General features: G+C 41.6%; 1 protein-coding gene across 2 annotated transcripts; it reads left to right on the plus strand.

Annotated features, from left to right (window-relative positions):
* Positions 1-2,703: 2,703 nt before the first annotated feature.
* On the plus strand, positions 2,704-12,326 carry LRRC59 (leucine rich repeat containing 59). Of its 2 annotated transcripts, none has more exons than XM_072403331.1 (8): positions 2,704-2,796; positions 4,274-4,382; positions 4,784-4,843; positions 5,942-6,100; positions 6,863-6,967; positions 7,575-7,647; positions 7,730-7,903; positions 8,289-12,326. In XM_072403331.1, exons 2-8 carry the CDS (start codon positions 4,278-4,280, stop codon positions 8,528-8,530), a joined length of 918 nt encoding a protein of 305 aa, XP_072259432.1. In that variant the 5' UTR covers positions 2,704-2,796; positions 4,274-4,277; the 3' UTR covers positions 8,531-12,326. The 2 variants fall into 2 exon arrangements, with proteins under 2 accessions (XP_072259432.1, XP_072259431.1); XM_072403330.1 differs by lacking the exon at positions 2,704-2,796 and adding an exon at positions 3,389-3,633.
* Positions 12,327-13,570: the final 1,244 nt, after the last annotated feature.

A 13,570-nucleotide genomic window follows, 5' to 3' on the forward strand; every position in this document is an offset into this window, starting at 1 on the left:
TCCCCTTCTGCTCACTCTGTGCCATTCATTGTCCCCTTCTGATCACTCATGTGCCATTGACTGGTATTGCCTTGTACAGACTGATAAATGTCACTGGAACCGATGGTAAGTAGTTTTGGTTGAATATCTATCACAGCTATTCAATCGAATAGTGAGAAATTCTCCGGGTGATCAAATGCCGAATTCAAAACCATTGAAGTCGATAGTGCGAGAATTTAGTTTTTTTAGGGTCTTTTAGGGGGTGCAAGAGCAATAATATTGTATGTGTTCTTGGATAGAGTTTCTCTATCCATGAACCCATAGTACAAGACCCCATAGACCCCATTCATCACCTATAGTGCCCGGAGATCCCACAATGACAGGAGGATTCCCATGGCTGCACAGCCGAGGGAATCATAATGTCATTATGGGATAACCTGTAAAAAAAAAGTTAGTTAAAAAAACACAAACATTCAATAAGTTATTTTAAAATTATTTTTTTAACACATTTTTTACATTTTTTTCCCCAAATTTTTACCGTCAGGTCTATCCGAATTCGAACAGCCATATTCAGGTCCAATATAAGGACAACCCAAATTCAAACACTTACTAATTGTAAGTGATCATTTCCAGTGACAGCAGACTGACTAATCATTGCACAATGTTGTTCTCTTCTATGGATAGAGGAAGATGAGACAGAGCTCGCTGCTTCCTCATTAGAAAGCTTCGGTGTTGCTTGCTATTGCTCATTTAAAGATCTGGCAAGATGGACCACTGTATGATATTAGATTGTAAGCTCTTCGGGGCAGGGTCCTCTCCTCCTGTGTCACTGTCTGTATCTGTCTGTCATTTGTAACCCCTATTTATTGTACAGCGCTGCGTAATATGTTGGTGCTATATAAACACTGCTAATTATTATTATTAATATTGCAGCATGGCTGTGCGGATGGTAGATGCACAATAATTTCGGCAATTAAAATCTGATGTCTGCACACAGCGGGATTGTACCGTTTGGCCAATCAGTCCTAATTGATGGTTTTTCTAGCTATCTCCCTGGTTTGCATTGCTCTCAGCGTGAATCCCCTTTCCTGTGATTCACACGTTTCATATACTTGCTGAACAGGTGATAGCAAAAACAGAACTCGCTGTCTCTCTGCATATAGTCAAAGCAAAAACCCGGTGCAAATCTATCAGGCACTCCGCATCTAGCTTTGTCTATAGAAATCCTTTAAAGCGTGCTAAATCCCAAAAATCAATTGGTAGGTTGTGTCAAAAAATTGTGACTTTGTTAGGATAATAAATTTTGACTGTGGTAGGGACATTTGAATGTGAGCTCCACGAGGGAGAAGGCAGTTAGTGATATAAGTATGTATTCTGTGCAACGCTGCAGAATATGTTGGTGCTATATAATTTATTTATTTATTTATGATAATAATACAACCATCATGTAATGTGTATAGGGGGAAGAGATGCTATGTAAAATACAGCATAACATACAGGGGTGTATTTTTTAAATGATTCCCATCAATTCGCTCTAAATTCGCCCATTCATATAGGATTGTGACAGATGTGCACTTTGCTGATTAGCCACTAGGTGGCAGAACGAGTCATAGGAACTGACACAAGAAGTGAAATTCATGGCTAGCGAATTTCAGATGAATGGACAGGGGAATCATTTATAAATAGAGCCCGGAGTGAGGTCAGTGGAAGGAAGAATGCACCATGGCGGTCAGATGAAATTGAAAAAAAAAAAGGGAAATATATGCATGTAGAGCATTTCCCGCATCGTCCCGGCATCCGTTCGCGAGCTGACACTCCGGCCGCCGCCATCTTCTCCTCTTCGTCCTATGTCACCCAACCCAGGCGTGAGATCGGGTGATGTAGGATGGAAAAAAAACACTTGCCGATCTCACTGTGCATGTGTGAGATCGGCAAATTTTTTTTCACGAAAAGGCTCCTCGGAGGCATGCGCAGAAGCAGCACCAAGAGCCTCCTGGGATGGGTGACGTAGGTATCCCAGGAGGCTCCCATTTATTCTCCATCGCCTAGACCAGGGGTGTCAAACTCTAATACACAGTGGGCCAAAATTAAAAACTTAGACAAAGTCGCGGGCCAAACTTGTAGTAGCACCGCTACTACAATTCCTTGCGTCTATAAAACAGTCCAATGCCGGGCCACACATAGGCAGAGAACCCCCCGGTCTATAGAAGTGATTAATGTCGCTACTACAATTACCGGCATTACTTGCGTCTATTAAACAGTCCAATGCAGGGCCACACATAGGCAGAGAGGCCGCTGGTCTATAGACAGGAGTGATGCTGGGAATTGTAGTACCGATGCTATTTCAATGCAGCAGTGGGCCAGCTGCAATTTATATTTAGGATTCCTTTGGGGGCCAAAAGAAAAGACATTGTGGGCCAGATTTGGCCCATGGGCCAGATTTTGACACTCCTGGCCTAGGCGATCGAGAATTAGGGGGCGGTGCTGCACTCTAATTTTTTTTTTTTTTTTTAAGATTGTTGCAGAATTTGTACCTTACATAAAAAGGTTCTCTACCCTATAGTATAGGGTATACGTCTGCTTTAAGGAAGAGTTCCCTGTTTTGTGAACGCGGGGGCGCGCACGGGAGCGAGCACAGCTGTGGCTGTATTACTGACTCATCACTGTAGGCGACGTATCCTCCGGCCGGCAGAGGGCGCACATGCAGCCTGGCTCTTCCATTATCACAGCTGTCCCGTCTAGCCGGCGCTCATCTCTCTGCTCCCGGTGTGAGGAGCTGTGACGTGGATGAGGAAGTTGTGTGTTGGCTGCACTGAGGTGAGATTACCGGTGCTCGGTTATCATTGTCAGTGCTTTGTGCTGTGATGGGGGAACTCAGGGGTTATAACACTGCTCTGACAAAATAATGACAGGGGTATGGAGGGGTTCAGGGAGGGATGGGCTGGTAATGGGGGGATGGATGAGGAAATTCTCAGCAAGGCCCAGATGGTCAATTGTTTATAATAGGCCCAGGTGTATAGATCATTACACAGCATTATTTGATAGTGTAGTGTCAGCTTATTTTCTGGCCACCCCAAGATATAAACTATTACTGTAAGGCTAAAATAACAAAAAAAGGGAAAAATACATCAATTATTCCTGCTACACTCACCTTAGAGAAGGAGCTGGCACTGTGACATATGGCAGCATCATAGCAAAGCTGAAAATCCCAAATCCCTGGCTTCAATGACATAACACAGATTTATTAATAAACAAGGTTTATATAGCGCCAACATATTATGTAGCGCTGTACATTAAATAGAGGTTTACCGCTGAACAGCCAATAGTAGTTGTCAATGTAAAGCAGGCAAAGAGGTAGACACCCAAAAAAGGACCCTGCTGTATATAAAAGTGTAGACACGGGCCCCATGTAAGCGCGATTGATTTGAGCATTTAGATAGAGATGGGTGCACCTCATATAAAACTAATTCTTGTCCTGTGCTTTGCCCTCCAATCCCTCCACAGTTATTGTCCCACTTACCTTTCTGACCTGATAGAAAAATCTGCTCCTAGCTGCTCTCTTCTCTCCTCCAATGACCTACTAATGACTTCCTCACTCATAACCTCATCACAGGCACGGATACAAGACTTTTCTAGAGCTACCCCGACTCTCTGGTATGGTCTCCTCGTCCTATTCGGCTTGCTCCTACTTTCTGCTCATTTAAAAGAGCACTCAAAACCCAACGCTTCCCCCTCACCTACCCGTCTTCTTCTGTCTCCTAAATCCTCACTACTTCCCACCATTCCATATTCCCCTCCTATTGTGTGATACTTCCCCCACCTCCTAGATTGTAAGCTCTTTGGGGCAGGGTCCTCTCCTCCTCCTGTGTCACGGTCTGTATCTGTCTATCATTTGCAACCCCTATTTAATGTACAGCGCTGCATAATATGTTGGCGCTGTATAAATCCTGTTTAATAGTAATAATATAATAATAATTTTATGGGAAGATGGGTGTAAGCAGATTATTTTTTTAGCTGGGTGGGAAGAAGCTGTAGGTGGGTGACAGTCCCTGTACTGTGATCAATTCTTCACTTATCACCTAAACACAGCCGGGTGGTTACTGGAAAGTGCTGGGTGGTGCGCCCGGCTAAAAGGGCCTGGGGGGAACACTGGGTATGGGAAAATAAAAGTTGTAGTTATACTTGAAATCTGAACTCCAGGAAAACTTCATAATAAAAAATGTGTAAAAATGTACCAAAAATAAAGATTTACAATGTTCACCTTTTCTAATGCGGTTGTAACTTTGCTGTGCAGGAAAATGTCGCGATTATCTGGAAAAGTGGGAAACCTGAGAGATAAGTTGGATGGAAATGAATTGGACCTGAGTCTGAGTGACCTGAGTGAAGTCCCGGTGCGGGAACTGGTCAGTAACGCCAAGTGTGCCTATGGTTATATGTCAACCAATACTGTCTGTCTGGGAAAAAGAGTGTTCGTTGTGGTTTGCTGTTTATTTGCCATTCAAATCCATTGTTGGTTGGAAGAAGAACCCCACAACGCATTGTTTGTGATAACAAAAACTGCTGATCCTGGGAACATCCAATTGTCTAATGGGAATCCGGAAGGAATTGTTTCCCCTATTGGTGCACATTGTACCCGGCTATGTCCATAGGGTTTTATACCTGGGACATGTTAAGTAAACTTGATGGATCTATGTCTTTTATTAACTCTGTGTAAAGGGTTCTCATACCCAGATTTCAGTGTCGTTTTACCAGTGTTAGACTTTGGGCTACCCTGAGACTGATTTTTGTTTCTTTTTACATTCAGGCTGCCCTCCCCAAGGCCACAGTATTGGACCTTTCTTGTAACAAGCTGACAACATTACCGGTAAGGAATGATTTACGGAGTCATTTTTTTATTTGCAGCAAAATAAATTCATTTATTCTCTGACTTTTAGTCACAGTCCAAGTGCTTGTGATGTATTCTTTAGGTGAGACTCAATTCACAACATTAACACACCAGGATACTTATTTTAAATAAAATTACAGTTTTGTCAATTAAGCCTATTGTCTGTATACATTAGATAACAATTGCTGGGTTTGGCCTAGGCCAGCCTTCCTCATCCCTTTTACCCCTGAGGAAAGAGCTAAAATAATTTTCAGGTGTTGGGGAACCCCTGCTATACATAGTCAGTGGAAAATGTTATCTGCATTGCTTGCCAGTAGGAAGAATGCCCCCCCTCCATATATTAGCAGACAGAGTGCCAGCTTTACAACCTTTGGTCTTATGCATCTGGCTCTGCCAAGTGTTGTTTTTTCTAGAACTATGCAGCAACATTGTATCACCATCGGCCACACCTTTTGGAACTCTTGTCAACCTCTAAAGGAACCCTATAGTTACAGACTGGTCATTCCATGGATGAAACCTCTGTATCCCTAAAGGGTAACTCCAGCCTCTTTGAATGGACTAGGGAAGGATTTAGGACCCTTGTCATGTTTTTGTTGCATTCTGTGTCCCTGTTGAAGAGATTTTTCCTCACTGTACCAGAAACCATTGTCACTGGTAGATAACATAAGGGGGTCCAACATTTAGCAGTAGTCTTCACCATAAATGTAATCAAAGGGGGCCCCCAATGAAAACTTTCAGAAGTAGATAGAAAGTGCAGGGAATTCTTCTTAATGGGGAGAAAGACGGCAAAAAAAACCCTCACTGCTCAATCCAAAATAGAAATGGTTTTGCAGGAGTATGTGCATGTTCACTTTGCATGAACCTTTAAACACTAAATGAAATAGTAGTTTCACTTTTCTGGGTGCTGACTGGACAGTGATTGAGCAGCAGCACAATTCTAAACTCTATGTGGCAGAACCTGATTGGCTTCTAGAACTGCTTCTTCTTCTTGCAGTCTGAACTGTATGAAATGCATAGTGATAGCTAAATATGTATCCTGTGTATATATCTGTGTTATGTGATTTCTCTTCTCTGCAGGGGGACTTTTGCTCTCTCACTCATATCGTACGACTGGATCTCAGCAAGAATCAGCTGTTGCAGCTCCCAGCTGAATTTGGCAGATTGATAAACCTGCAGCACCTTGATCTGCTGCAGAACCGTCTGACTTCGCTGCCTGTGACCTTTGCTCAGCTCAAGGTAAAAACCTTGGATGTCACTTGTCTATAAATGTTTGGGAGATGGCAGTTTTATTAATATAAACGCATAGGTGGTGGGCATCTGCAATGTGTTCATCTACACCTTTATTCTGGTTACATTGGTAACAACAATGGCTTCCTCTGTAGAAGCAGTGGAGGAGTGAGTGTTGTCACCCTAGGACAGAAAGTGTTCAATAAAGGATTACAGTGAAAGAAAGAAACCTCTTTTAAGCTTGTTTCTTTTTAGCATAGAGTTTCCTGGGGACCCCACAGAAAAGGATATATACGGGCAGCACTCCAGCCTTTGCAGCGCTAGGTCCTGGGTTCGAATCCCACCCAGGACACTATCTGCATGGAGTTTGCAGGTTCTCCCCGTGTCTGCGTGGGTTTCCTCCGGGTACTCCGGTTTCCTCCCACATCCCAAAAACATGCAGTTAAGTTAATTGGCTTCCCCCTAAAATTGACCTTAGACTACATTAACCACATATGACTATAGTAGGGACATTAGATTATGAGCTCCTTTGAGGGACAGTTAGTGACACGACTATGAACTTTGTACAGCGCTGCGTAATATGATGGCGCTATATAAATACCGTATAATAATAATATGTTTCCTGAAGGGTGCTAAATCCTAAAAATGTTCTTAATTTTAAAAGAAAAGGAAGCAAAAGATGAACAAGGATGGGGATTCACTCAGATATCTAATTTAGATTGAGCACAGACTGCTGCACAAATGACATTTTAACATGTGTTGTGTTTCCAGAACCTGAAATGGTTGGACTTGAAAGACAACCCGCTGAACCCTGCCCTGGCCAAGGCTGCTGGAGACTGCCTGGATGAGAAGCAGTGTAAAGACTCTGCCCTGAGAGTGAGTAACCTATGGAGGAAATCGGCTTCTGTACTTCTCATAACAATTGGATTCTACCAGTTACTGTTGTAATTCAGCTGAGGAAGGGAAAGTATTCACATGTTAATCTTTTAATGTCTAGCAAAGTTCATTAGATAAATGATCATCCTCTAATACACTAAAATAAAACCTATACTTTCCACCTAGAGCTGGGGTTAAATATGTAACACTTCAGTGTAAACTGGTACCTTTCAGGGTAAAGTAATAGGTTTGCTTGGTAGCCCACTACACTGCTAATGCTTCTGCTTCCATGCTTGTGCTCTGAAAATCCAAGGAAAAGGGTTGCATTCTGGATTGGAGCTTACACGGGCCTGAGGGTCCTCCAATGTGACCACAATGTGACCAGGCTGGTGGTACATTGTGAGAGAAAGGTATAGGGAGAGTCTTGTGTTCCTTCATATCCAGAAGCTGTGCATGGATATATGCAGCGAAAACTTCAGAAAACAACCCAGATATGTTTAAGGATTAAATAGCAATAAAAAGAGAAATAGAAGTAATAGAGCAACAGGTGAGATTGATGAGAGATCTATCCGGGGGAATACTCAAATCATTTCTATCATTGCGCCAGGTTCTGCAATATATGAAAGTGATCCAGGAAGAAATGGAGCGAGAATTGCAGCGCAAACTTTTAGAAGAGCAAGGTATGTTTCTATTCTTTTTTTAGACTTCTAGTCTGGACTAAGCGGATTTTTTCCGACATTGATCAACGTATTGGTCCTTCAGCTCTGAAGAAGAAACTTGAGGCTGAACAGAGAATAAAAGAGGAAAGGGAGAGGGAACAAAAGCGCAAGCAGAAAGCGAAGCAAAAGGCGCGGAAGAGGAGGGACTACAACGCTCTTCAAGCAGCTCAGCAAGAAGCAAAGAAGTCGACAGAGAAAGAGCACACAGAGAACCACAGTGAGTGTCAGCATAGTATTTGGTGATGTGCACATCCAGAATGGAGAGAGACAATAAAGATGTTGCCTATAACTATCGAAAAAATGTCCAGTCAGCACCTTTACCATTTCTTTTCTGATGCCCAACTCACAGGCCATCCCTCCAGGCAAGCTTTAACACAAGAGCTTAATCAGGATAGACACATTTAGGGTTGATTCTGCTCTGAGCTACCCTAGGAGTTAGCCTATGATTTTTGGCTACTTAATTAATTTGTTTTATTCACTTGCTTTGCTGTTTTAGTCTTGTGAGCTGACAGTTTGTTCCCAGACTCTACTTTAAATGATTTTGTTACAAGTGCTGATAATTTTCATATTGTATTTTTACATTTATTGTGTAACATTTGCAGAATCCTCCACATCGCCCTCTCAGAAGAAGAAGCCTCAGAGACGATCATGGATGCGGCTGATCTTGCAGATGGTCCTGTTTCTAATTATGGTGACTGTGGTCGGTGTTGCGGTATGTCGGTACACTGATCTGCGGACTCAGAGTGTGTGCTCCAATGTGAATACAGTATACGAGGACACTGTGAGAACGCTGCAGAGCTACCACTTAGTGGAAAGCGTCCTCAAGTTTGGTTCACAGCAGTAATGGCAGAAGATATTTTTCTGTATGCATTTGTTAAGGAAAAGTGTTATATTTTAAGGGTATGCTGTATTGAAGGGCATCGCTGCTAAGCAGATATTACCTGAGTGGTCTGAGTGCAGTGTGTAAAGCTCCCTGCTTCTTACTGATTGAAATCTCACACTTAACACATTCAGTAAGTATTTCTGGTTGCTCCTTCTACTTGTGTATATGAGATTTTACAAATGTTAAAAACAGACCTAAAATTCAAAGCTGCCTCACACACCTACTGATAAATGCTGCAATAATTAAAAAGAAAAGGAAATGCTTTGGGGGAGAATGTATAAATATTACTTGCCTACTATGTCTTGGAGGACAGTGTGGCTTCAGGATACAATAGAGCAAGTACTAGGGTTATCAGTTAATAATTTATTACCAAGCCTTGAGGACAATGATTTCATTGCACGATTGGGAGTTACCTGTCCAGAATAAAAGACAGTTCAACATCCTAAAATAATCCTATGCAGATGATTGCAAGGGATTTAATTATTTATTATTATTCCGTTCGATTATTAGCCTGTTTTTTATCATGATGATAGTAGTACGATCAAACAGATAAACTAAAAGCCTTTATTGTAAATAAGTGGAAATCCAACAACAGAAGAATTGTTGAAGCAAAAATATCTGATGGAATGTTTTATACCTGTAATGATGTTCTCATGGGATAAAAAATGCCTAAAACAGATCCTAGGCAGCTGAAAATACTTAATGTACTGACCTCTATGGCATATTGACTCTGTGCAAACCCACGCTGATAGTAAAGGTGGTCAGGTAGACAAAGAAGGGTAGTAAAGCTGCGTACACACTTGCAATTTTTGTCGTTGGAAAGGATCTTTCACGATCCTTTCCAACGACAAGGGGCTGCAAGATGCATGAACGATGCTGTACATACAGCACCGTTCATGCTCTATGGAGAGGGGAGGGGGGAGAGCGACGGAGCGGCACCCTGCTGCGCGCTCTCCCCTTCCCTTTCATTACGATCGGCTGTCGTCCATCGTCCGTGGATCTGGCAGGTCGGTCGTCCGGACGATGGACGACATCGACTGTACACACGGAAGATTTTCACCCGATAATTAGCCGATGCCGATTATCGGGCGATAAAAATCTGCCGTGTGTACGTAGCTTAAGTGGAGGGTAGAAAAAACAAAACAAAAAGAAAGCCAACATACAATGCACCCCCACTCGAAGTGTATGACGAAGAACAACCTGTACACGACATAGCGGACATGGAAGGGTTAAATAATGATGCAAAACACTCAGGTGCTGCTTAATTAAAAGTTAGTACTTGTTCTTATTGAATGCATAGAATGGTCCAAAACAGCAGCAGTTCCAATGGTAAGATCACCAACTCGGTTTATCCCAGGTTCTGGTCCATATGGAAGTACTGAAGCTTTTCAGCAGAAGCCAGTTTAGTTGCGGCGGTTCGTTTGGGCTGTAGGGTCGTGCTGCGATGAGGTCTGATTATCTATGAATTATGTCACGCATGGGGCAGCATTGATGTGGGCAGGATAAGTACTGACACTGAAATTTATGGAATGCCAGGTTCACCCTGCCTGACTCTTCCAAATTAGAGGATATGAAAATGGACCCTCCCCGGGGTAAACCAAGTCAGTGATCTTGCTTTTGGAACTGTTGCAGTTTTTAGACCATCATACACATCTAATTATTATTAATATTATTTTTAATAATAAAACAATATCCTTTAGCGCTGTACATTCAAATGACAGACAGTGACACAGGAGGAGGAGATGACCCTGCCCAGAAAAGCTTACAATCTTCTAATAAAAAGAAGTACTAACTTTTAATAAAGCAGCACGAGTGTTTTGTGTCATTTTTAACCCTTCCTGACACTTGTAATCCCACAAATATTTCCACCTTGTTACACCTACATCTAAAGTAACAGTAATCCCTATGTAATGTACAGCGCTGCGTAATATGTTGGCGCTATATAAATCCTGTTTATTAATAATAATAATAATAATAATAATAATGGCCTTACAAGGAGTCAGTAACACTTGTTCACCTGTCACTAGGGACTCTCATGGTATTTGGACTGTCTGCCATGTCTTGTACAAGTTCTTCCCTATCATACACTTCATATTGTTTTGAGTAGTGGTGCATTATATGCTGGCTTTGTTTTTGTTTTTTAGCCTCCACTTTGTCTACCTGTAGGCCTTGGTAACTCTCTTTCCTTCCTTAAACTCCCATTTTTTTGGTTCCTTCCCTGCTTTTGCCCTCCATAGTAAATCAGTAAAGTTTTCTTGTTGTTAAGTTTTTATCATTTAGGTTTTTATCATTTTCACTAAAGTGTTTTTCTTTTCCTTTGTGCAGCATTTTGTCAGAAGGCAAACCAATAGGTGAACCTTTGTATTTCAGTGCCAGGAAAGTTGTAAGATTTTTTATGAAAGACTTTACAGCCTAATGAAAGGCAAACAGCTACCTGTAACTATTCTCCATCTGTATTTCTGTTCAGCCTTTCTATGACCCACTTTGATCCTACAATCAGGTTGTTAGCCTCATTTTATTCACACTTTCAGCTAGCGTTATAGGTTTTGATCAGTGCCCCACCCAGCCTGGTATTTTATATATAACAAATTTCTTTTAATGTATAAATATGTGGATTTAGGTGCAATATTTATTCTCTGAAAAGTTATGTGAATCACCATCCCTGCCAATGGCAGATGCACTGTGCATGGCCGATCACTGTACTTGGAGCCCTATAGTAATGGCTAATAAATACTAAACTTGAAAAAAAACAAAACACTTTAAAATATATTGGTTAGGATGGCCTGGGGTACTGACATGGACAGAGAAAGTGAAGCCGTTACCACAACTACATGTATTTGCTTTCCAGAGAGAGGAGAAGGAGAAGGAGAACTGTGTAAGTTCTATAAGTTCTGTAAGTAATACACTGGGTATTGGAGTCCAGTGTTCAACCCAGATTTTGTGTTAAGCTGGGTGGTGGTGGCCCCTGTATTGTGACCCAACCTATCAGTAACCACCCAAAAACAGCCAGGTGGTGCGCCCAGCTTAAAAGGTCCGGGAAGATCACTGAAGTCCATTCCTTGCCCCCAGGGGCCCTACTTTGTAGCCTGGGAATAAAGTGAACCTGTTTTGCACTGCTTATCAAAGCAATGGCTGCCTTTAAATCTAACACAAAAAACACATACCAGGAAGGAATTATGAAGTAAAGCTTGTTAATGATATTTACACACTGCACCGACCCACTCTATTCTTGGTGGACTTGCCCTTTAAGTTCAGTTTAGAGCCAGCTATGTGATGTTTAATTTTTTTTATTATAAATTAAGGTTAAAAACTGCCTCCTACAAATTACCGTCTTGTATTTAAAACGTGGTATTCCAGATGGCGCTTTCAACGTCACCATTAGATTTTTTTTTCCGTTTGCCGAGAGAGAGAAAAAAAGTCCCGGTACATTTCTATGAGAAGAGATTGGTCACACTACGTATAGAATGAGCCACTATATTTTTATATGGACTGTATGACGCTCGCTTTCTATCCAATGAAATAAAACTGCCACATGACGACGTGCATTCCTTGTCATTCTACAACTCAGGTTCTTTGGGACTTATGTTTACCAGCCAGTTGCTGGGCCCTGGAAATCGGCTGCTTTGGATGCTTCGCCAGTAACTGTGATGTAACATTGTAACCTTTTTATGTAAAAAAGAAAACAATAAAAGTTGCCTTTTGATTGGTAGCTGCACCAAATGAACAAATAATAAAAAGACATCACTTCTCTTATCAATGGGATGTGTTTCACTTTCTTTTTTTCCAAAACAGTTGTGGAATCTCATTGGTACATACATCAGATGATTATGCAGTGCTGTACATTAAAAAGGCGTTACAAATGACAGACATACGTACAGTGACATAGGCGGAGGAGAGGACCCTGCCCAGAAGAGCTTACAATCGAGGAGGTGGGGGAGGTATCACACAATAGGAAATGGAATGGTGGGTGAGTAGTGAAAGTTTTAGGAGACTTACGAAGATGGGTTGATGAGTAAGAAAAGATGGGTTCCATTGATCAGAATGGCACAGTGTGTATAGTGCTTCATTCATCTGTCTATGGAACCAATCAGTTTCATAGATCTCCAATCCTCTGACATTCATTGGCTATGGGATTGTAGAAGAGCGCTTTGCACAGTGGCTATTTACAGAGCATTACCAACTTCACAAACAGAATGAAGCAGCTGCAAAGCTGGCAGAGCACATGTACATGATGGTAATGTGGGCACCTCCGCACAGATCCAGGGTGATCAGTTCCATGGAGCCCACAGGACCAATGGAGAAGGATTTGTGATAATCCCCTTGTGGCATGAACCTGATAGCACTTAGCTCCGGGTACTTCCAGGTTTACAGCCTAAAGGACAGGTAAAAGCAAAATTGTGCCCGGAATTATTAGAAGGCTGGCAAATTATTTGCTTTCACCATCGGGGGGCACTGAAAGAACTCACAGTTTCGGATTTTAATAAGACTAAGCACCCGGTGGGTGTTTTATTCGGGGGTAATATGTTGGCGCTATATAAATAACAATTTAAAAGATCTCCTCACTTCTATTTAAAGACTGAGGGATCTCAACATTAACAAATACTCAATTAGATTACTTTTATAATCTTAATAACGGTTACATACAACTTGATGTATGTATCATCTTTTCTTTTTTTTATGCCATTTACAACAATAAAAGTAAATACAAGAATAAAGAATACCTTGTAACTCTTGTTCTCCTAAATGTTAGAGCACACACGTCTGTTACATATACCCCTGAGGAAGCCTATGAGGCAAAACGTGTCGGGTAATGAGACTATCTGCGCATTAGTATATTATTACTACGGGTGCTTTATGTATAGTCCAGCAGCATCCACCCAATGACTATTTCATGGGCAAAGGATGTATACAAATACAGTTTGATATTTACCTGCATTTGTTTTAAAGATTTACTAAATATATATTGATTTACAAGCAGCCCTGAAACCCCTCCCTTCTCCT

This window comes from Pyxicephalus adspersus, chromosome 3, assembly GCF_032062135.1.
Source record: "Pyxicephalus adspersus chromosome 3, UCB_Pads_2.0, whole genome shotgun sequence".
Classification (NCBI taxonomy): Eukaryota; Metazoa; Chordata; class Amphibia; order Anura; family Pyxicephalidae; genus Pyxicephalus; species Pyxicephalus adspersus.

What these genes read in the sequence shown, in the direction of transcription:
- LRRC59 (XM_072403330.1), top strand. Translation starts at nt 3,422, where the DNA reads ATGGGTGCACCTCATATAAAACTAATTCTTGTCCTGTGCTTTGCCCTC. An exon ending in ACAAGCTGACAACATTACCG is followed by an intron (nt 4,844 to 5,941) that starts GTAAGGAATGAT and finishes TCTTCTCTGCAG; the next exon opens with GGGGACTTTTGCTCTCTCAC. An exon ending in TGACCTTTGCTCAGCTCAAG is followed by an intron (nt 6,101 to 6,862) that starts GTAAAAACCTTG and finishes TTGTGTTTCCAG; the next exon opens with AACCTGAAATGGTTGGACTT.